Below are 25,553 nucleotides of genomic sequence, written 5' to 3' on the forward strand. Positions count from 1 at the left end.
ATACGTTTTAATTCTCGCCAAATAGCAAGATTTTCTGGCATAAGTAGTTGTTTATACACGAACTGTTTCATGTTCGTAGAGGGGTGTGAACACCACCGCAATGCTCCGCGCGCTTTACAGCAGACGCGGTCCTTCGCTGAAGTGAAACTACACGGTGACTGGCAATTTAAGCCAGGTAGATGAATTGCGTATCATTTAGCGTATAGGTTGCTGTGTAAAAAATGTGTTAAACATTTAAAATACCGTATTACATTTTAAACGCGCTAATTGAAAACTATGAAACCAATAGCATAAAGAGTTTTGGTAGATTAAATATTTAGATGGGAAAAATTTAGTGATCTGTTAATACTGGATTTTCCTGAAATTTATTTGTATAAAGTCGATTGTGTAAGATTATTCTTGAAGGATCTAATTATATTCGTTAGAATCTATTGAAGAGCAGTCACTTTTAAAGCATGCGCAGTAAAGCTGTTTTCCTAATTATGCTTTTATAACTATTTAATGTTTGCTATTGTGGGAACGTTAACGTTTTTATTTAGAGCGAAATAAGAGAGAGCAGCTGGAATCAGGAGAATCTTGCCTTGGCTTCAGATGATTTTGTTCTTTGTAAGAAATGGGTTTAGAAAATTATAAGATAGATTAAGATTAAAACTTGAGCTTTTTCTTGATTTATTCGTTGACCAGATAAGTGTAAATGATATGCACGAATTGTCTACAAGTTTAACCAGCTATTGTCTGGCTTCTTCAGGACAAGTATAACTGTACAAACTAACGTTTGCTAGTAAAAAAAGAATGGAGTAACACAAATAAATTAAAACTGGCGCGTAACATCATACGCATGGAACGTGGTGTATCAGTCATTGTTTATTGAGCGCGTTATATAGTTTTTAGCGAAATGAAATTCTGGTAAGCTGAGTGAACCGAAGCTTTTCCAGATGTCTTTCAGAATCATTCCTTGATTTCTGTTTAGATTTTCTCCAAAGCGGAGTACAACCGCGGCTTCCTTTAAGTTTCTACATCGAAAATCTTCTATATAAGGCATGGAGCTGTTATCCCGATCGAGAAGTGATGGGCTAATCCTGAAGTATCTGTTCTGTTGTTGTTCACGTCCCATATTATGTTTTTTTTTTTTTTCAAATTTTCAGGCTTCTTGATGTTTGTCCTATATTAGCAAAAATATCTTGCCCTAAAGACGGGCGAGCGAACTCCAATTTTGTTCACTTTTGGTGCACCATATAAGCGTGGCGTCAGTGGGTGTAGAAATTTCAGACTTCGACGGAAGAAATTCTCTTACATATCTATTAGTTAAATATCTAGCCTGTCTTTTGAAAGATAATATAAAAAAAATTAGATTCCTTCATAAAGAATTCTAAGCATTTCAATGAAAAATTAAAAGGCATTTCCATCTTAAAAACAGACATAATTGCAAGCTTAGACGTGATTTCGTTATTTACTAACGTACCTGTTAAAGACGTTATCAAGATCCTAGACAATCTCTATCCACATGACACAGCTCAGCTTTTTCGCCATTGCCTCAAATCGAATTATTTCAAAGTGAATGACACAATTTATGAACAACTTGATGGCTTAGCCATGGACAGTCCCTTATCACCTCCCTGCACTGATCTGTTCATGGAAAAACTAGAAGCTGACATCCTTTCCAAATTAAATCCAAAGCTGTTGGCTTGGTGGAGATACATAGATGATGTTTTCATAATTTGGAGAGACACAGACACTACCTTATTTGATTTCCTTACAAAAATAAATTCCTTCCACCAAAAAAATACAGTTCACATTAGAACTTGAAAAGAAATAGCCAATTGCCTTTTCTAGATACACTAATAAAGAAACAAGAGAATGGACAAATCCAGCTCACAATCTATTGAAAACCAACAGACACTGGATGTTACCTGCACTTCAAATCATCCCACCATATTGCACAAAAACTCAGCATAATACATATGCTTAAAAATAGAGCAACCAATATTATCTCAGAAGAAAAAGATCTCCTTGATGAACTCACTATCATATCTGAAACCCTAGTAAACAACGGTTACCTAAGAAATATAATCAAACAGATTTTGGAAGTTTATTTTGCATTTGGTTAGACTATAATAAATTTAGTTTAATCCTTTATCCAAGTGTAAGCAAACAAAGTTTGCACCTGAAAATATCTTCAGGACTCAGGTAAGATGGTACATCCCTTTGCAACTCGTAGCAAAGGTAGATCAAGCTCTCATCACTCCTTGTCTCAGTATCTCCCATAATGCAAAGCAATGTGCTTTGCTTTACCACCTTACCTCAGTCCTGAAGATATTTTCAGGCGCAAACTTTGTTTGCTTACACTTGGATAAAGGATTAAACTAAATTTATTATAATCAAAAAGATTCTTCATAGAAACCCTCCTCAGCAGCAACCTCCTGTCGCACAATATACATCGCCCATCGTCATCCCTCATGTAGGCTCAGTGTCAAAAAAAATAGCCAAACTTCTTACGCCTTTCAATGTTAGAGTTGCTCTCAAACCTGTCAAGACAATAGGCCACATTTCAAGATCTCCAAAGGACATTAATGCCTTCTTCTACTGAATTATGTATATAAACATATTCTTCCCAACCTGTTCTGTTCAATCAAGGATATTTTTCTCCCCTCCTTTTTTTTAATCTCTCAATTTAATAAAGTGCAGAAAAAATAATTTTACTTGAGAGATTATTTAGAAGTGATATCACAACAAATAGGAAACATTTTGAGAAAAAATAGAAAAGCATCAAGAATACACAGAATACAGAATGAGTTGTTTAAATCAGTTAACTACTAAAGTGTTTTCTCTACCAGTTAAATGGAGGAAAATATTAGTGCCAAATATTTAAAAAAGGCGATAAAACATCCAAAAAATAAAGGAATTACTCTGTTTTGCACAGATTTTCAAGCTGGTTGGATTAATCTATACAAAACAGATGACCTTTCAGAAGTTTGTAGATCCATCATACCACTCCTCTTTTTCCTGTTTGCTAGTGTCTGCAGTCCACCCAATCTGTCATCTCAGTGACCAGATCTGTGCAGTCTATCATAACGAGGTCATATCAATCTAAAGAGGCTTCCTTATCTTTACATGTCAGTGTTAATTTCAGCATTGCCATAATCCTCTGAGTTATGTTTGCTATATGGTCCTTGAACTTCATTTTCGTATCTACTAACACTGTAATATATAGGACAGGTCTGTTCTCTATAATCTTATATCTTAGCTTATGTTTCTCATCCTCATCATCAGCTAACACCTATTTGTTCCCATATAGGGAATAGGAGGGGCCCTCCATAAGTTAGATCCTATCTAACTTATGGAGACTGAGTGGGCAGGTCAATCTCCACTGGTAGCCAATCAGAGAGATAGCTGGCCCAAAGCTATCACTGATTCATCGGTACGCAGTAAAGAAGGCAGCAAGCTAGTGCCGCCATTATATGTTTCTTTAACTTAATATTTATTTTCATAATATTTATTGTTCTACCTTAAGTAAAATTTTTCTTGTCTGGGATCTAGATATTTATTTGATTGAAGACTGCACCTCTGAAATTCCCCTATAGGCAAAAGAAAGTTTTTATACCCTAGTAGATTCATTAATCACTTATATCCTATTTTAGCCAAGGTTTGCAGTCATGGCAAAATTTACTCATAAATCACTACTAATCATTGGGGTTCCGCCATCAGGTCCGAAATAGTGTTTTTTGGATCAGTGCATTGCAAAAAGATTGAATCGGACAACTATTTTTATCAACAATAACAATGAGTTTAATTTCTGATCAAATAATCATACATATCACATGAAATCACAAGATTCATTTATGAAAGGTAATTCTTAGTCTTTCTCAATCACTCAACTTGGTTTCTGTTGAATTCTCTCGCACTTACTTAGTTAGACCTTCAAGAAACATACTTTATATTACAAATATCAGGAAGCTATACATATAGCATGAAATCGTTAGTTGCGCTTGACATTCCTAATTTAGCATCAATCAAAATACAACATACGTATTTACAAATATATCTCTCAGAATCTCATTCCTTTCAAACACTTAATCATAATCTAGGCAAATATATTTATACTATCCACCTCATTGAGTTTCAAACATTCCAATGGTACGATATCAGGAACATATCATAAGATTCAATCATAAGTACACATGTGCTGCATGAACTGCACTCATGTTTCACTCATTAGCTATTTCACACTTTTATGAGAAATGTTAACTCTAAATACTATCTCCTTAAACTAGACAATTTAGCAGTTCGATAGGGAATTCTTTCTTAATTCACAAACAATAAATGAATGTATAGACTCACATGGGTCTCTTCCTATCTTGCATGTGTAATTCAATCGTAAGTACACCTATAATTCATTAAAGAAATTTCAACAGCTCAACATTTTCTCCAAGGGAAATTAACTGCGCTCATGCTTCACTCATTAGCGATTACACACATTTGCTCTAAATATTATCTCCTTAAACTAGACAATTTAGCAGTTCGATAGGGAATTCTTTCTTATTTCACAAACAACAAATGAATGTATAGACTCACATGGGTCTCTTGCTATCTTGTATGTGTCTTCTGTCCTTCTTTCTTTATTCCAGCGCTTGAGTGGGGTTTCCCTCCTCCGTTCCATGTTTTGGAATTCTCCTCGAAGCGACACCGGGCACCGATGAATAGTTGCAGCAGCAGGTGGGATATAGGGTAGGCGTTCAGCCGTCTTGAACTGCCCGGCGAAGGATTTTTGCATAGGCCTGGTCGCGCTTACTCGACTACAGGACCTTTATGGCAAGATTTCTCCTTAACTATCGCCTCCGGATATCTTCGGCTGTACTGGAATGACATCAGTGGACGGGTCTCTCCACCCTCCCCTCAGGAACTTACACCTTGGGTCCTGGATCTCTCGTGGATAGTTCACTCAGGATTAAGAAAAGGAAGCCCTTCACATCTCCGAACCAACCCTTTTAAACACCAGAGACCCTGCACCTTTGATTAAGTTTTTGGGACCCCTAGCGTCCCCGTGCGAGTCTTGCTAGTAGTTTGGAGAACCTTGTATAATGTTTCTCGAAAATTCGCCTACAGTCTTACTTCCTCTCTTTACTGCCTTAATCTTGCCTATGGGCCTTTCTTTTTGATTCACACCACACCCTTTCAATATTGATCTTGAAGGTCACCTGCGACGAATCTTTCAAACAATCTTCAAAAGACATGCCGAATTTTGGGCGATGCTCTTGTTTTCAATACTTCTACATCCCTTCTTAAACAATGAGCGAGTTAATTCCCTTTGGGCTTATTTTGCTCTTTATACAGATAGCTTTACATAGAGAAATAAAATATACATTTGTATAAGAAAATTCAGGTGAACTCCTTCTGTAAAAAGTCGATGTTTTAGATAATTTAATTTGACAACATCAAATTTTTACAACACTTCAAGATTTCTAGTCTGATCATTTTCTTTTAGCATAATCCTGCCAATATAGTATGCCATTGGACATCTCATTATAGTAAGGAGTGCATAACTTTACATTTACTAACATTGGACTAACAGTCGTTTTCACATACTATTCAAATCATTCTGCAAGTACTGCATATCATCTACATTCTTGATTACTCCTCCAGTCTTTGCATGATCAGCAAACAGTTATGTGACCTGCCAAATCTCCCCCAATCATATTAATGTAAAGATTGAATAACAATGGACCAAGGACTGATCCTTGTGGTATAGCACTGGTCATACTTTCTTTCCACTGTTGTGGAATCTTTTCTGTTCCATAACAAACTATACAGTCTGGTCAAAAGGCATAGCCAGTTCAGCTGAACACTTATCATTCATGCTGATATCCCATCAACCCACCCTTGCCAAATTCTTATTCAGTTTCTGTGACAGCTCTAATATTTCCTTATCATAAACCCGAGTTTCAGTTTCTTTATCCAGTGAAGATATAGGAGTAGCCAGTAATAATAAGCCACTTCTGAAGTGGCTTATTATTATTGGCTACTCCTATATGCTGCCTCTAGTACAGCATAATCACTGTCATGAACTAGAGGCAGAACAGGCACAGCTTTAACTGTAATCCTCTCTGACACTAATCATTCTCTTACCTTGACTTTGGTTACATGCTGCTTCAGGAAATTGTCTCACAACAATCTGATAAATCCAATGTTTCATGCTTTTGAGATTTCATTGCTATCCAGTTAATGTTAAAATAATTAGAGCATGGGCAAAGAGAATGAATTTCTTGAGCTTTTGAGAAATAGTTACCTTTTTTTTTTATTAAAGGAAGATCATATTTTTGTGATCTGCTTACTATGACAAATTATACAAGGAAGATAGATACAAAGTATATTAAGATTTTTCAAAGGCCTTTGAGATTTGCTGCATGACAAACTGGTAATTAAATTGGAATGAATAGCATTGAATAATAGATTAAAGCACAATTAGAGATTGACTATCTCATAGGTATGAGGAAGTTGTCTATGAGAAACTCACTAGTAGTGCCCAAGGGGGTTCGTTTTGAGACTATTTCATATTAACTTATATGATAATGATATTGAAAAAGGTTTGAATGGGGATGTGCAGTTGTTTGCGAACAATGCAAAATTGGGAAGGCCTGAGAGTAGGATAGATGATCCTGTCCTACTCTCAGGATTTGAATAGGTTAGGTTAATAGCAAGTGAGTATGGTTGCCATGCAATGTTACAGGGCATAATATTTTAAAATTTAGAAAGCAGAGATGGAAAGCATAGCATAAAACTGGTGGAGATATCTTGGAAGAACTGGAGAAGTAAGGGATCTTTGGGTGGGGTGGGGGGTAGGGACGTAAAATTCAGGGGACAAATTGCTAAAATTGCGAGAACAGCATAGTGGATTATGACAATGAAGTGGATAACATTAAAATAATTACAGGTAATCCCCAGCTTATGTAGATGAGCTCTCAGCATTGCTCAGAGTTATGGGCAATGTTGGAAATGCTTCTGGTGAAACTTTATGCCAGCTGGGAGTCATGAACATCTAAGCCAAATCTCTAATGAAACTGCATGTTTCAGAAACAGCTATTGTTGATCCAATGATAGACTCATTTGTTTGCTCTGATCTCCACAGAGCTGATAGCTACGCTATTCTCATATCTTTTTGCATTGTACCATGCTTTATTAGGTTAAATAGAAATTAAAGTACAAGTGATATGAGCAGTGCGTCTGCTCGTAAACATAACACTGATTTTGAGATGAAATTGAATATCATTAATGATTATGAAGGTGGTCAAAGCATTGGAAGCCTATCATATGACTTCATGCTGCCTGCATTGACTCTGAATGCAACCATTAAGAATATTTGAAGTTATCTGAATCATTGAAATCCACTATTATGTTTTAAATTGTTTTAACATTTTATTTTAAATTTATGATTTATGTAAATTTAATTTATGTATAATTTACCATGAACAATTTATTTTAAAATTCCGTTTTTTTAGCACTTAACATTTTGTTATAAATATATCTAGCTTGTACAATAAACTTCTATCATACACCATTAACTTTGGAGGCCAGTTCAGCTTGCATAAGTTTCGACTTACAGAACAGTCCAGAATATAACTCATCCATAAGTTGGAGACTGCCTATATACAGTCGGGTCTCTTTTTATGCAGTAGATACATTCCACAGAAAACTGCACATAAAAAATCACACAAAAAATACAACTTACATTGAAAAATTAGGGATACGTTCCATACTTTTCTAAAACAACATAAAACCAAAACAATGAATTAAAATAAACCTAAAATTGCATCAAAAAGATTATAAAAATTCAGGAAAATAAGAATGTCTAAGTTTGTTTTAAAGCTTTATTCATTTAATTTTATTGAAAAGTAACAATTTTTTTTACATTTTTTTAATCAGAATTATCGTCACTATTAGACAATATTCGGGCAACGTTTGCAAACTGGTGCGAAATCACTTTCATCACCAGAAGAGATAGTCAGCGCATCAGATCTATATGGTAAAAGCAATGGTTCTTCGCAAACAGAATTAGCTTCACCCTCGTTCTGTGCTGAATTTTTTTTTCTTCTGACAATGTAATCAGTGATTAAACTTCACGATGATGATTTTACCAATTTTTTATACAGATTGCGACATCCAGACATACAGTTCTTCAGCTCACATTGGAATTTAAAGGTTCGTTTAGAATTTGTCATTAACAAGAAAATGATTTTCCAATTTATTGCACAGTTCAAGACCTTCTCGAATTATATTTGCAGTGAGGGGGACAGGTTGTTCTTACGTTTCACTATTGTTTTATGGATTTTCGACAATATCTAAAGTTAATCGATATCCAATAATATCATCGTCACTTAAGGCATTATCCAGAAGCAATTTGTCTACATCATTCTTGCTAAATGTATCAAAACCACCTTCTCCACCAATTTCATGTGCCAAAGTAATGATTTCAGCTGATAATGTAGATGTTTGAATGGTTGCACTGTTGCAACACATCCAGGCCAAGCAGCTTTCCAGCAGGCATTTAAAATTTTGTGGTCTTATTTCAGCAATAGCAGATGCAACATGATTTAAACAGTCCAAAATAGAAAATTTTTTCCAAACGTCAATTACTGTTAATGATTCATTTTCTAGTTTATCCAATATAAATTGAAAAGCGTGCTTAATGTAATATTTTTATAAAAGCAATTATGCCTTGAGTAATGCTTGTTGTATTGCGTGAAAAAAAAACTAACTGCACATTCGGATGTTCTAAATGCAGATGACTTGGTGCATTGTCAACAATTAATAAAATTTTAAAATCAAGAGCTTATTGCTTCATATATGTTTCCACCTCTGGTATAAAGCAATTATTGAACCATTCAGTAAATACAGCAGTTCTTACCCAGGCCTTTGTATTAACCATTCAGTGTACCGGCAGCCGTTTTAGATCTTTCTCTTTTAGAGCATGTGGTCTTAGAGATCGATTTACTAGTAGGAGTTTCATCATTCGATCCCCTGATGCATTGCTACAAAGCAACAATGTTACTTGATCTTTGCTTGCTTTAGACCCTGCTTTTTTCTCAGACTTTGCGATTTAAGTTTGACTAGGCATTTTCTTCCAAAACAATCCTGTTTCATCAGCGTTAAACACTTGATTGGGACAATATCCACCATCTTCAATAATTTTGGCTGCTTCTGCTGCTGCAACCTTGCCTGTAATCTTCACATTATGAAGTGCATTCCTTTTTAAAACCCGGTTAGCCATCCTTTGCTAGCCAAAAATTCTTTATCAGTCTCAGAAGCAGAAATAGATGCTCCAATTGCTTCATCTGTTCATAAAACTGAAAAGCTTTTTGTTTAATTAAATAACCACTTATAGCAATTCTTCTTTGAGTTAATTCTTCAATCCAAATTATGAGTGCTCATTCCATTTTTTCTAATAAAGCATCTCTTGAGTAAGATGATAATTTGGCACTTAGTTTTGTGCCAGAAATGACAGATTTTCTTATTGCGACTTCATTCTTTTTAATTGCTCTTATAGTAGATCTGCCTAAATTAAAATGTTTACCAATCGCCGTAGATCCCTCTCCTTTTGCTAAGCAATCTAAAATTGCAATTTTCATTTCCAAAGAAATTTCTTTTGTTTGGTGCTTTTTTTCTCCATTGGGCCAAATTAAATCTTTAAAATAAAAATTAGCAAAATTTAGACTTACGATAATGAAAAGACACTTACATGCAAAATTAAACTTCACGGACACTCACTGCTTACACATTACTCACATTATGCCAGAATGTGCTGCAACACGCTTCATTATGTACAACGGGGAAACCCCCACCGCATAACTTCAAAACCACATAAAAAAGATATGCATAAAAAGAGACCTGTGTGTGTGTGTGTGTGTGTAGAGAGAGAGAGAGAGAGAGAGAAATTTATTTCAAATACCAGGAAATAGATTTTTATTATAACATTACTTTGTCATGGAGCTGGCAACTAATTTTTATGCATAATTCTTCTGCTTACATAAGTTTCTGTTGGCCTTTAAAGATACCTGTGGGTCCAAGGGAATGTTGTAATGCATATGTGCTAATGCCGAAGGTATCAATAACAAAAGTGGAGCATTTCTGACATTGGTTAGCTGAATTGGCCAGAAATTATAGTCATCAGTGAGATGGTTGAAGGAAGATACTGTTACAGGGATAAAATGTAGGAAATATTTTTATTTTCAGAAGAGAGAGAACAGGGTAAGGGGGAAATGTAATGCTAATCATAACTAGCTGGAAGACCTGTGACACACAAAAGCAAATGTTTGGCAAGAAGGTAGAGTGGAGGAAGGAAGGAAGGAAGGTATCTCACACCAAATAGCATTTAAAGCTATTTGGTGTGTAAAGCTAGTAGGACAAAATATGTAGTGGTTGCTGTTATATCCTGTGTGTGTGTGTGGGGGGGGGGCTGCTAAAAGGCCAGGAATACAGATGGATAAACTGGATGTGTTTAGGATATTAAAAATATCGGTGTGAATACAGCCATAGGATTGGATGAAATGTTAGGTTACAGAAAAGTGTAAGAGAAATGACAGAATTCCAACAAGGTTGTTTAAGTCTCAACACCGGCAGAGTCCCAAAGAATGGAGAGCAGGCAATATAGTCCCATTACATAAGGGAGGCTTCAAGAAGGAGGTAGCAGTTTATGGACCATTTAGTATCTCAAGAATGGTGTTAGGGTATGGAAATGTTGTTTGGGACAGAAGTCAGGAATGGATAGATAGGAATATGAAGTGTATAGGGAGGCAGCATGGTGTTTGAAAAGGAGATTTTGTCATAGTGATTTTCTCACATTTCTATGATAATATGAGTTGAGCTGGATAAGAGAAATGATTACACCATGATACTACTAGATGTAGCAAAAGCATTTGACAGAATACTGCACACAATCCTTATTGCATAAATTGAAGCAAATGGGGACTGACATGAGCTGGCGACTGATAAAAGGGTGGCCAACAGACAGAGTAGTGTACTGGGAAGTTATATCACAGAAAATGCAGTTTTTAAATGATGTTGTTGAAAGCTGTTGTTAAATATTCAAGAGTTTTGCAAGTCGGTTGTTAAACTGACAATGGCCTGAATTAAACTGTATAGGCATGCACAATGGCTCATGGCATGTAGATGATAAGCTTTCATATGGTGACATGGAAAACCCAGTTGATGCATGCTTATTTTGGCACCTTCTGTGCTTTTTTTTTGTGGATAAACTGGATGTGTTTAGGATATTAAAAATATCGGTGTGAATACAGCCATAGGATTGGATGAAATGTTAGGTTACAGAAAAGTGTAAGAGAAATGACAGAATTCCAACAAGGTTGTTTAAGTCTCAACACCGGCAGAGTCCCAAAGAATGGAGAGCAGGCAATATAGTCCCATTACATAAGGGAGGCTTCAAGAAGGAGGTAGCAGTTTATGGACCATTTAGTATCTCAAGAATGGTGTTAGGGTATGGAAATGTTGTTTGGGACAGAAGTCAGGAATGGATAGATAGGAATATGAAGTGTATAGGGAGGCAGCATGGTGTTTGAAAAGGAGATTTTGTCATAGTGATTTTCTCACATTTCTATGATAATATGAGTTGAGCTGGATAAGAGAAATGATTACACCATGATACTACTAGATGTAGCAAAAGCATTTGACAGAATACTGCACACAATCCTTATTGCATAAATTGAAGCAAATGGGGACTGACATGAGCTGGCGACTGATAAAAGGGTGGCCACCAGACAGAGTAGTGTACTGGGAAGTTATATCACAGAAAATGCAGTTTTTAAATGATGTTGTTGAAAGCTGTTGTTAAATATTCAAGAGTTTTGCAAGTCGGTTGTTAAACTGACAATGGCCTGAATTAAACTGTATAGGCATGCACAATGGCTCATGGCATGTAGATGATAAGCTTTCATATGGTGACATGGAAATTTTCTCATTTCCTTTAGTGACAGTCTGTGTAAGAGTTATCCTAGTTAGCAATTTTACAGGAATAATATTTTTCAAGAAATGGCCATCAGTAAAATATGTCAAAGTGTAACATTATGCACTTTGGGATGAAGAAACAATGGGCTGTATATTGCATAAATGGAACTGCATTGCAAGAAATTAATTTGAGTCTGGAGATTCAGAAGTGTAATGGTGGATAGAAAGTTGTATCTCAAATTTGGGCTATGTAGTTGGATAATTTAAGTGTTAAGGAACACATTGACAAGCTATTTATGGGAATGTTCAAGTGGTTGAGAGAATATAGAGGTCTATCTATCTATTCCTTTCTGCCATACAGCTGGTGGGGGTAGCTATATGCTACCATACTAGGGAGATGATTATGAGCAAGGTGGTTTCCCGTTCCCTTCCTTGCCGTACTATATCCTATGAAACTGTGTTCACGGGGCCAGTTTGCCTGCTTGTGGGATGAAAAACCCCAGATAAACTGGAAAAAACCCTGCTGTCTATGCCAGAGACCGGCTAACTTGGCTATCGCTGAGGAAGATCCTTAAGTTTCTCACGTCGTCGACGGGAATTGAACCTAGGACACTCCTTCCCTGGGCATACAGTTGTGAAGTGCATAGCCACACGAAATATAGAGATAAGTTACCAAAATAATGATTAGTTTGTGGCATGTTCCCTGTGACAATGGAAAGTTTGTGAGTTACTAAGTTTAGCTGATCGGGGAGGGGAATTGAGAGAGGGAATATGATAAAAACATAAATCACTAAAGGAGTTTTGTAAAAGTAGATGCTAAAGAAATGTTTCAATATGTGACTGAATGGGAGTGAATGAGGAATCGCCTCTGAAAATAGTGTATGAGTGTGGTTAGCAAGAGTGTAATGGCTAGAATTTTTGCTTGGGGAATGAGTGGAATGGGTTGCCTAGTTCTGAGTTCTTTGCCATTGAACGAGGTTAAGGAGAGTGTATGATAGGCATTGTGTGAATAATGGTTAGTGTGGGCCTCCCACAATGAGTTTTCAGACTCTGTAGAGAGATTCTTCTGTAATAATAATAATAATCAAAAATAAGATATTAATTTGACATTTAGCTAGTTAGTTTATAGACATAAATTATTTTAAAAAATAGAATTAATGAATATATTCTTATCTTCCAGTTGGACCTTTGAAAGTGATGACAGATGCTCCATCATTTGAAGAACTAGAAAAACTTTATCCTGACTTAGAGCCAGGTGGAAGATTCCATCCCAAACAGTGTAAGGCACGCCATAAAGTAGCAATAATTATTCCATACCGAGATAGAGAAGAGCATTTACGTATCTTTCTTCATAATCTTCATCCAATTCTACATAGGCAACAGACTGATTATGGAATTTATGTAATAGAAGAGGTATGTATTAAGAATTAAGAATTCTTAAATGCACACATGCAAAGAAGCTGAAGATTAATAATATTACCCTAATTACAGTTTTTTAAAAATTGTTGAAGCATTATATGAAATTAATTACTGGGTATAAGAGCTAGTCGTATTTTAACTGTAAGGTTAACTTATTTTAACTTATTAAACAATTTTATTATGCAATAATAAAATTGTTTCCCATAGAGCAAACATTTAATTGATATTATTATGTAATCGTTTTGCATTAATGTTTCTCTTGTAATAAAAGCAAAACAGCAATTGGAGGTTTTCTTATTTTGGTCTTATAATCCATCAGGGACAATATTTAATTGTTTGCCTCAGGGCACAATCTAATCCGGTGACAGCCCTGCAGACTACTATAATCTAGTAAGGATCAGAAAAAGGTGAAATATATAAAAATTTAACCTTTTTATTTGTTGTATGTATGGTCTGCTTCAACTGTCTTTCCACATTTCAAGTTTCTGATATGTTTGTCTGAGTATATTCTGAGGGAATGTGCAAGGCAACTGACAATGCATCTGACTAGGCTCTTTAAGTCTGACCTCTAGTAGAATTCAAAGGGATTGGAAAGAGGGCAAAATAATTCCTTTGGATACTGCAATAGCAAATTAAAGACCAATCAGTATCTCAGGAGTGGTGATAAAAGTACTGGAAAAATTGCACAAAAAGAGAATTTAGGAATGGGTGGGTAGGAATAAGATACTCTGAGAGGCAACATGGCTTTGTAAAGAATCAGTCATGCATTAGTAATTTACTAACTTTTTATAATGGAGTGACAGCTGAGTTGGATAAGGAAAATGGTATACTATGATTCTGCTGGATTTTGCAAAGACCAAATACCACATGGAACACTGTTATGCAAATTAGAACAAAATGGGATGGATATGACACTGGTTATATGAATAAGAGGGTGGCTGCTGGACATATTTCAAAAAGTGTTATATAGAGGAGCAGAATCCAGGTGAAAGTTGATTAGTGATTTACTGCAAGGTTCAGTGCTAAGACCACTACTGTTTAATTTGTAGGTAAATGATAGGAAATAACCCAAAAGGAAATATTCAGTTGTTTGCTGATGATGAAAAATTAATAGTGAATCAAAGCGATGTGGAGAGCTTGCAGGATGATTTAAATAGGCTGTCAGTATGGACAAAAGATAATGGGTGTCAGTTTCATGTGGAAATGTGTCAAATTCTGCATTTTGGGATAAATAGATGACAAACTGTGTACCACATTGATGGAAATCATCCCTACTAACCACAAAATTGTGGTTAGTAGGATGATTTAGGACTAGATTTTTCACTTGGAGAGTTGTGAATGAATGGAATGGGTTACCAGTGCCAGTTGTTGGTACTTTATCTGTTGATGGGTTCAAGGAGAGAAAGAGAGGTATGTTAGATTGCATGGATGAATTGGAACTCCCGTGATGAGTCTTCAGACTTCATGAAGGTGCCCATATAATAATAATATAGAAATGTCCTAATTACATTCCTCTTGAATTTTTCTTTCTTTTTTTTTTTTTAACCATTGTTCCATTGCTTGGTACTTTATCTCATAATTTTTCAGAGTAATTACCCAGACATACACAATATTCATGTAATTACTGATACATGTAAACTGTAAGTAAAGAAAATTAAATGTTTAATATCTGTAGGATACTTGAAAAATCTGATTTTCAGATGACCTGCAAGCCAGCACAAATGGTCTCTTATCCTTATATGGATGGTAACTCTCTTGCAACACTCATAGTTCCTCTCTAATCTCTCCCATTTTTGCAGATTTGACATTCAGGACATGCAAATTATACTTATTTTCTTCAATCTAGATTGTCTTACATACATGATTATTATTATTATTTTAACAAATAAAGTATACAAAAAAAATAAAGCTGCAATCACTAATATTCTGTTAAATTGAAAGATCAGGAGAGTGGTATTGAAGAGACAGAAGTGATTGGCAGTGGAAACAATAGTGGCCTGAGAGAGGAAGAGAGAACTGGAATGCAAGAGGAACAGGAAAATAGTGTGTGTGTGTGTGGGGGGGGGTAACTAGGCAGACAAGGAGTCATGGCATAGAGAGAGTTGATGTTGAAAGTAGCAGTGAATGTGTGTATGCAGATGGAGTATATTGCATTGTGGTGGGGAAGCTGAGACTGAACAGATATATGTCATAAGCAATGATAAAGGTGTTTGGGCAAGGTCTGATTTCCTTAGGACTGAACAAGACTTTTTGCTCTCTTTCTGCATGGTTTCTGAAGAGAATCGAGTTAGAAACAGCTGTCAGGCCAGTGAAATCTTCATCAAATGCACTAATAAAAGGAGAATATATGGATGCTCGGGCAGTGGTCCTCGAGTTGCAAGCTAAGGCAACTCGAGGATGCCAAGGATTATATTCTCATAACCCAGGTCAACTTATGAAACTTTCATAGTTTCTATAAACATTTGGCTTTGAAATAATGTTGGATCTAGTATCCACTTTGCCCATGTAATTTTACATTGCCAAAATGAAGCCTTATAGCTCTTCCTTTAGTAAAGAATAATAAATGATTTTTAATATGAATATATGTGCATTTCTTTATGTATGTGGTGTGGTGTGGGTAGGGGGGGGGGGTAGAGAAACTTTCAGAATTTTATTTTACTCGATCTTTTACTTTTCTCTTGTTTGATCTTTATGTAGATCAGTCATAACAACAATGTCCTTTTGTTGGAAATACCATACTTAGAATTCTCTCTAGGATTTTATCAAGGTCTTTTTAACTTTATACCCTATTTGATCACAAAAGAAATGAAGAAATTATGAAAGAATTAAACCAAGAACCAGTAATAGAAAAAATTAAAAAATATAAACATAAATGGATGGAGCACGTTCAGAATGAAAACAGAAAGATTACCAAAACAAGCCTTAAAGTACAAGCCATTAGGAAAAAGAAAACCAGAACGTCCTCTTAAACGATTCAACGATGACTTCTCTAAGGCCGGAACAGGCTATGCTAGGCCTAAATCCTTGATACACATGATGATGATGCTTTTTAACTAAGTTTTTTTTTAAACTTACAAGCTAAAAAGCTTGTTAGTTTAAAACAAACTGGGTAGAAAATTCATACAGTTGACATATTTATTAGACTACATAAATAGAATTACCTACTCTGTCGCATTAACCCTGCGGAGATCGTGGTCGAAAAAATTGCAGCTTAGGTCACGTGTATCCGAGAGATACATTCATTACTAGTATGTGCTGAAATGCGATAAAACTTTTAAAAAAAAAAAACTGCAAATATAATATATGATGGTTTATTTATTTTCAGTTGCAATCTAGAAATTATTGAACAAAGAAACAAAGAAGAAAAAAAAAACAATACTATCTGACATTGGAGTTTGCGTTATCTCTCGGATACAATTTACTATCAAATGTCACAAACTTTTATACAACTTGTGTTAAACTAAACTGATGGCATAAACAGGGCAGAATGTCATTCGTAATATATGTATGCACAGCTAGTCATGACCTCTAAGCTATAATTGGATATGTGTAAGAATATTTATATTAAAACAATTTGTTTGTATCTGTCAGATCACCCGTGACCTCTGCAGGGTTAAGTTCTATTAGACTGATTTACTTGGCCATGACAGGTCATTAACCCTAAGTCATAATAAGAAGATGAGTTTTACATATTCCGGTATCCAGTGAGCCTTATGCCCTGTTGGTCTAGTGTTAGTGGTAGAAAGAATGCACTTTATGAACCTTATAATTTGCTTTTCTTTATGTAATTATGTAACAACTCATTCAGTGCATATTCAATCTTTGCAGTGAGGTTATTATTACATAACACCTCCAGTGAGTCTAAAGACCCATCGAGGAGGACACCTACTCTACACTTCTCCATCTACAATGAACCACAACTACTTTCATCATCAACACAAACGCCATTACTTCCGACCACTAATATTTTCACAAACCTCCATGCCCACAGTGGGATTCGAACCCGCAGTCTTTTGGCTGGAGAGTGGATATGCTAACTACTCGACCAACCAGGCTGGCACATGCTTATTATGAATGTGTATTAGTCAATTTGCCTTTTAATTATGAAAATTAGCATATCCATATCATCAGTTTTATATCACCTTTATGAGATTCCTTTTGTGGTAAGTAGTTTTTTCAGAACATCTTCTTCTTTTTGACTTCGCGTGTAGGCAATTGTTTGCCTGTAACGTTTTCACGGGTTTAAAAAGTCTTCTGCCCATTTCCTCCTTGGTCTTCCTCTTGATTGGTGTCCCTTTGGTTTTTATTTCCAGGCAATATGTGGCCATCTTCCTCATTCATTCTTTCTATGTGGTTTTCCCAGTTCTTTCTATAGTTTGTGATGTCTTCAGTTATGTTAATTATGGATAACTGATTTCTTCATTTCTTATCTCATCTATTCTTTTATAGCCTGCGAGTGATCTTAGGAACTTCATTTCTGCAGCATCCACTTGTCTTTTATCTTGTTCTCCCCAAGTCCATGTTTCACTGCCATATTTCAGAATTGGTTTGGCTATTATTTTATATAGTTTTATTTGGGTTGTTCTAGACATCTGTTTATTGAACTGTCTGTTCAAAGTTCCAATGACTGCTAGGAAGTTTTGCTTTTTATATGCGATGTCGATTTCTCCATTGGGGCTTATGTAATCTCCTAGATATTTAAATTTGTTCACTTGTTCTATTACTTTGTTGTGGATGACTAGTTTGCGTCTTTTAATTTCTTTACCTTGAAATGCTATCGATTTCGTTTTATTTATTGAGATTTTCATGTCATACTGTTCTATTGTTTTGTTCAATACATGTAGATTTTTCTGTAATTGGTCTTCATTTTCAGCAAAAATAACTTGATCGTCAGCATACAAAAGGCTGATTAATTCTTTATTTTCTATTTTAATTCCTATGATTTTGTTTTTCCTCCACTCTTGAAATTTTTTCTGTGTATATATATATATATATATATATTGAAGAATATTGGTGATAATTCACTTCCTTGAATGAGACCTCTATTGATTTTTGGTTGTTTCATTATTAATTTTAATATAGCTTTCTTCCATTATATTTGCTATTGCTTTTGTGGTTTGAGGTAGAGCTTTCAATTCATACAGTATATTGATTTTGTTCTGTTGATTTGATCGTATGCTTTCTCATAATCCAGAAACGGCATATATGTTTGAGGTTAAATTCTTCTTTTTTTTTTTCCCCTATAATTTGTTTGAGTGTAAATGTGGAATCTCTGCAGGATCTTCCTTTCCTAAAGCCACATTGTTCTTCTCCAATAATTTCCTCGGCCCATGGGTGTTAATTTACTTTTAATTATATCTAGATATATTTTATAGCATGTATTGAATAAGGATATTCCTCTGTAGTTTATGCAATCCTTTCTGTTTACTTTTTTGAATATGTTTGACTATGGATCTGTGCAGGATCTTCCTTTCCTAAAGCTGCATTGTTCTTCTCCAATAATTTCCTCGGCCCATGGTGTTAATTTACTTTTAATTATATCTAGATGTATTGAATAAGGATATTCCTCTATAGTTTCTGCAATCCTTTCTTTTCCTTTTTTGAATATGTTTATGACTATTGCTGTCTTCCATTCTTGTGGGATGTTTCCTTCTTCCCGTATTCTGTTTAGGAATTTAATTAATCGTAAATGAAATGGTTTAAGAGTTGCATTTGTATAGTTCTGAATTTATTCCATCTTCTCTTGTAGCTTTTCTATTTTTTAGTTTTTCCAATATTTTCTTTATATCCTTTTAAGTGTATTGGTTCTTCATTTGTTTCTTGACTTATTACTTGTTTATTTTAAGTTGATTATTGTTGTTTAGAAGCTTGATGTAGTGATTGGTCCATTCTTTTGTGGAGAGGCTTTCTAATTGTAGATTATCCTTTGTTTCTTGAGTCATATTTTTTATGATTTTATGATCATATTTTATGATTTTATAGCTCTTTGGTTGAGGTCCATTTATGTCATGCTCTAATCTTGATACAAAATTTTCCCGAACTTGTCTTCTGATTTTCCTGGTTTCTCTTTTTGATATTGCTCTGATTCTTTTATATTCTATTTCCTTTCCTATGGTTCTGTCGTTTAACCATTTAAGGTACATTTCTTTTTTCTTTCTTATTAAAGATCCTATGGCTTCATATACTGCTTGTTTTACCATTTGTTTAATGTTTTGCCATTTATTTTCTTTGTATGATTTGTAAGTCTTCTTTGATACTATCTTGCTGTAATAGTTCTATCTTAAATTGCTCATGCTTTTGTTTTTGTGTTGTATTGTTTCTATTTCTCTGGTTTGGGATCTTAATAGATTAATAAATTATGGTCTCAGTCAATGTTGCATCCTCTATATACTCTGCAATTTCTTACCATCTTCTTTAGTTTTTCACCTACTATTATATAGTCAATGATGCTTTTATATCATCTGGCTTCCCATGTATATTTTTATATTTAAAGAAACTGTTGGTGATTTTCAAACTATTATAGACCACAAATTCCCTGAGTTCTCTTCCATTATTATTTATGGTGTTTTCTCTTTGATTACCTGTTAAATCTTTAAATGTATTTGATCCAATTCTAGCATTGAAATCACCTGCAATGATTAAGTAATCTTGTTTATTTGTGTTCTGAATTACATTTTGGTCATCTTTGGTTTTCAGAATATTTGGAAAGAATATCGTCATCATCGAATTCCTGACATGTACCCTCAAGGGGGTACAGGGTGTTTTTTAACTACTGTTTAGCAATTTTTCGAAGTAATCACTCCATACTTCAAGGATATCTTTTTCACATGTCACCTTTATCATCTCTAATTCCTTTTACAGCACTCTTTCCTCCATTCTGAGCTTTTTCCAACAGCTATCAGAATATTTTGGCACCTTCTTGATATTTATTTTCTATGTTCTTATCAAAATCTTCCCATGACTTTTGTTTAGCTAGTTTTATGCAGTGTTTGCTCTCTTACAACCAAAAATTTAAAAATAAAATGGAAAGAATATATGTATATATGTATATATATATCTTCTATAGTCTTTTTAAAACTTTGATTTACTACTTTTATCCATTACTTACTTATGCACGTTATTCCTTTATAAGAAAACATGCTAGGCAAGAACATTTTGTGTGTCTCTTCTTTTTATGATCTTCTTCTTTAACTTATGTGTCCAGCCTGGAGGTAGCAGGTGCAGCCTCCTGGAAGCTTGGATGTTCTCATCTTGCAAAACAGGCAAAATGGCTAGAAGAACACATGCTGTTAAGACATAATTAGCTGGCTTCATATCCTTAATTATTTTTATTTATGTTTTTCTTACTCCTGCATTTTGGCTAAATGGAAAGAATATTTGATCTGAATAGACAATAGTATGTGTGATTTATATAACTGAAAAAATTCTGTCGATTTTACTTAATTTTATTTCAAGAAAGTTTCATGAAAACACGCTATAATCATAGAGTTAATCAAAATTTTCTTAACCTGTATATAGACATCTTCATTTTCCTTAAAAAATTATAAAGAGACTAGAAGGGCAGAAAAAGTTATATCATTGTGCAACTAGTTAAAATGTAGAGATGCTGTTGGGAAGGGCATTCACTGATGGTTTCAATGATCATGAGTGGATAATGTTAGAAACATTGGGACAGAAGTCATGTGATTAATTGTTCATTTACATAATAGGCACACTTTTAAGTGATTAAATGACCAATCAGAAACTTAGTCACTTCCTGCGAGTTCTGGAAGCTGAAATTTTGTAGTGGTAGCATTTGGTCCTCAACTGATATCAAATCTGAGAACCAAAATTAATGTTTGAAAATTCACACTCTTCAATAGGCTATCATTATACAGGTATCCCTTGATTAACGCGGTTAATTAATCCCTAGATGTTACCGCGTATATCAAAATCACGTTAATCAAATATAATAATCAATGGTAAAAATTACAATTCGTCCATGATCGATTACTGTATTAATAATTAGTTTTATATGGTAATCTTTTAGGAAAGATAAAAAATGAATGCAAAGTAAATGTTTAATAAATACTTGGACCTACATTATTTACTGCAATTTTTTTATCAAAAGAAGTTATCAAGAGTCGTTTGAACAGTTTTAGTTTTTTTCTTATTGGCATAAATTCTACGATAACAAGCAAAATGACTCTCCAGACCTTGGCAAACAAGCAATAAAACATAAAGAAAAAACACTGCAAATATAATACATGATGGTAAAAATTAAGTGGATATTGAATCCAACATTATTTCATAGCCGAATATAAAAACTAAATGTTTCGGTGGATGCAAGCATAAGCAACCTTATGGGCAACTCGTAGTAAAAGTGGAGTAAGCTCCGGACCACTTTCCTTAGTATTTTCCATAATGTAAAGCACATCTACTAGAGCAGTGCTTCCCAAACTTATGGATGCCAAGGCTCAGTTTGAAAAAATTAAAATATTTCACGGCCCCCATCGGAAAAAAAATTGTAATATAGACATATATTAGTACAATATTTATTGTATTTATATTCAAGATTTTGCGCTTGTAATCTTTTTTGTTTCTTATCAATACCTTTGAAATGAAACTTATATGAATAAGCATATATTTACTAATATTCATTAATTGACGAAATACGCAAGAAGCAAAATTTGTGAACCAACACCAATGTGTGATTTTTTTTTCATAAAAATATTAAAAAGAACAAAAAAGAAATAATAAAAATTAAAAAAGGTTCTTTTAAGATTAAAAAAAAATCTACTTAGTCTTAAAACGTTTTAAATTTGTTTTCATTATTTCACAGCCCCCCCCCCCCCTCAACAAAACTTATGGCCCCAAGGGGGCCGTGGCCCACAGTTTGGGAAGCGCTGTCCTAGAGGACATGTATGATAAATAAGCCTTTGGTTCTCTATTTCAGTAAGGCATGATGGTTTATTTATTTTCAGTTACAATCTAGAAATTATTGAACAAAGAATAAAATAAACAACAACAACTAAACCATACTATACTGACATCGGAGGTCGCAGTATCTCTCACATACAATTTACTGTCAAATATCACAAATCTTTATATAACGTGTTAAACCAAACTGGCAGCAAAAAACAGTGCGGAATATCACTCGTAACATATGAATGCACAGCTACTAACCTCCAAGCTATACACTGAATTGTGTAAGAATATGTATATTAAACATTTTTCATGTATCTTTCAGATCAGCTGCGAGCTCGGCAGGGTTAAAGGCGCATTAATCAAAACTCTTGCTGCGTATATCAAGGGATTACTGCAATTAATTTTTCCACATTAATCAAATCCCACATTAAGCAAGGGATACCTGTACATAGTAATGCAAAATGGACTATATTGTGAAAAGATGCATTATTCAGGGCTATAGTAGTAGTGTGATGATGATGATGACGACATTTAATATATGCTACTCTGTTTACAGAATCTCTTCATAGATAACATTGCAAACTTAGTAATAGCCAGAGTATAATAAACTGCATGACTTATCTGTATAATATTGGACACTGAAGTGATCTGTCTAGATAACTAGTATCATTTGTGTAGAAACAGTAGGGAGTAAATAAAGTAAAATAAATGACTTTATTACTAATCTTAAATGATCAGTTTGGAAGTGAATGAGTTGTTCATTTTGAAATATTTGACATTTAGTATTAGTAATACTAGTTGTTTTTTTCCCACTGTTCTGCATTCAGGGTTTACTATGTCTGAACTGCAAATATCTCTTTATCATTCTTACTTTCTCTTTCAGGCTGGTAAAACAAAATTCAATAGGGCAATGCTGATGAACATTGGATATGTAGAAGCATTAAAACAGTATGACTATGAGTGCTTTATATTCCATGATGTAGATCTGATTCCTGAAGATGACAGAAATTTATATACTTGCCCTGAACAACCTCGTCACATGTCCGTTGCTGTTAATACCATGGATTACAAGTAAGTTCTTTTTATAAAATAATCAAAATTTGGGTTATTACAGAGATTTCCAAATTGGTGTGCCATGTTAGGAAAATTCTTACCAGTTGGCGTGTACTGTAATAGCATAACTTTCATACGTTCTTTAATGTGAATCTTGCACATGAAAGGTTGTAAACCTGTTATGTATTTTAGTACCATGAGAGGTCTCAAGGTTTAATAGTGTAGAAATGTTGCTGTATAGACTGTTGATGTTCTGCTGCATGATAGAGTACTTTTTCAATTTCTGGCCTCCAACCAAGATGTTGGTATCACCCCAGGCAATGAAAATTGCTTACCATCTAAGTGTCTACCACAGTAAATTATTAATATTGTAATGAAAATGGGTGAGTGGAATGATGCTGTTTTTTAATAATCAAAAGATTATTGAAAATGCTTAAATAATCAAAACATTATTAAAACAGAAGTGGAGTCTGCAGAGATTGTATTCTTTAAATGGTATATCAAGGCAACTTACACAGAAAGATGTGTGTACTCAGTATGCTGTCAATTGCTTTTCAAACTTTTTAAATGTTACTGTGCAAAAGTTTCACAGATGCAAAATATTTTAATTTTAATTTTTCTTTAAATAAATAAAAATATTAATTATAAATTTTATAATTTTTAAGGGGAGAAAGACTAAAATCAAGGTAACTTTTCCACGGTAGTGCTAGCTAAAAACAGTTTGGGAAACTCTAGTAGAAGGTTCTCAAATCTATGCAGTTGTGACATTTTATTCTAGACAATAAACCTACTTAATCTATAAACATAAATGATTCATACATCATTTTGCTTATAAGAATATGCTCTTTAGTTTGGATACAGAAAAGATGCTAGCCTTTTCATTCTTCTTCATATTCTGTACTTTTATTCCCTTAGTCTTTGCTCTACTTTTCCTGAGTCTGCTTTTCTGTCCTCCAGACCACTGTCATTGTGATTGAGTGTTGCCCACTCTGTTTGCCATGTGGCACAACAATGAATGGATATCCTGAAAGGGGAATACTAGTGATGTGCATGCGCTGTAACAAGATTCCAGATGTATTGTAGCAAGCACTGTTCCTAAACCATGGAAAAAAGACGATGCTCAAGGCTTGTTGCAGTGCATTTATTGCTTGACAGTAATAGAAGATGAAGGGGAGGGGAGGAGATGCCATATGGTGTATCATAGTACAACTGATTCGAGAGATCCAAAAGCTAAGTTGTTTAGTTTAAAAAAAAAAAAAAAAAAAAAAAAAGCATTATCTGTTAAAAAATTGTGTTAGAATTAGAATCCACTGTTAATTGGCTTTAAGTTAAAAGTTTTTGTTTTAAATATTGTTAATTAATGGTGCAATGGTGTCCAAGGCATTATTGTTTAAAGAATTTAGCCAAAGGGACTTCATGCAGTTCAGTCAGTGAAATGAACACATTACTGAAGGCAAATGGAATTTGATTTGAAAGCAGTAGTGGTGAGAAAGTGTGCGAAAATGCTATGAGAGCAAGCATCAAAAGTGTGTCTCAGGTCGTGAGATTGAATTAATGGATGAAAATCAGAATACTATTGAACATGTGTGATGTAATGGCAGATAGGATTGAAAGAGAGGTTAAATGAGACGTGATTAAGAAAGAGAGTAAAGGTATTGAATGAAAGAATAGTATGAATGATGTAAAGAATGAAGAGTTGACTGTAATGAGGGAAATAGCTTGGTTACCTGGAGTGATAATTAGGGCAATGTGGGAGCTGGAGCAAATGCAGAAACATCTGGCAAGTGGGTCAGCTGATAACAAAAAGAAAGAAGTGTGAGATAAGAGAAATGAAGGCTTGACCAAGAGAGAAAGAAAAATTAAGAAGCGAGTCTTGTACAGCATTTCAATCATAAAAGGTGTGATTGACGAGAGATTGACAAAATCGTGCTTTCCAGGTGCAAAAATTAATGATGTTAGTGAGGCTATTAGAGCACAAAAGGGCAGGGTGAAAGAGATGATCGTATTGGAATGAATGACTTGGAAGAAAAGTATGGCATGAAAGAGAATATGAAAGAATTACTCAAAGTAGTAAAAGAAAAAAGAGAGAATTAAGATAGTGAGTCTGTTGCTGCAGTATGACAGAGTAGAGTTGAAGGAGACTCATAATAGTGAAGGACTCTTATGACACCACTCCTCCTGCATATGTGGGTTATGCAGGAGGAGTGGTGTGGAGTTTGTGG

General features: G+C 34.5%; 1 protein-coding gene across 5 annotated transcripts in view; it reads left to right on the top strand.

The window, feature by feature from the left end:
- LOC150094343 (beta-1,4-N-acetylgalactosaminyltransferase bre-4-like) overlaps window positions 1-25,553 on the top strand; it is a 237,807-nt gene that overhangs the window by 179,251 nt on the left and 33,003 nt on the right. For all 5 annotated transcript variants that reach the window (XM_090411758.1, XM_090411757.1, XM_090411761.1 and 2 more), the window contains 2 exons: window positions 13,133-13,365; window positions 23,162-23,349. In XM_090411758.1, coding sequence (XP_090267884.1) covers window positions 13,133-13,365; window positions 23,162-23,349 — 421 coding nt within the window. The remainder of the gene's footprint in view (window positions 1-13,132; window positions 13,366-23,161; window positions 23,350-25,553) is intronic.

Source organism: Typopeltis vanoorti, chromosome 22 (assembly GCF_054136105.1).
Source record: "Typopeltis vanoorti isolate ZY-2024b chromosome 22, IOZ_Tvanoo_1.0, whole genome shotgun sequence".
NCBI lineage: Eukaryota > Metazoa > Arthropoda > Arachnida > Uropygi > Thelyphonidae > Typopeltis > Typopeltis vanoorti.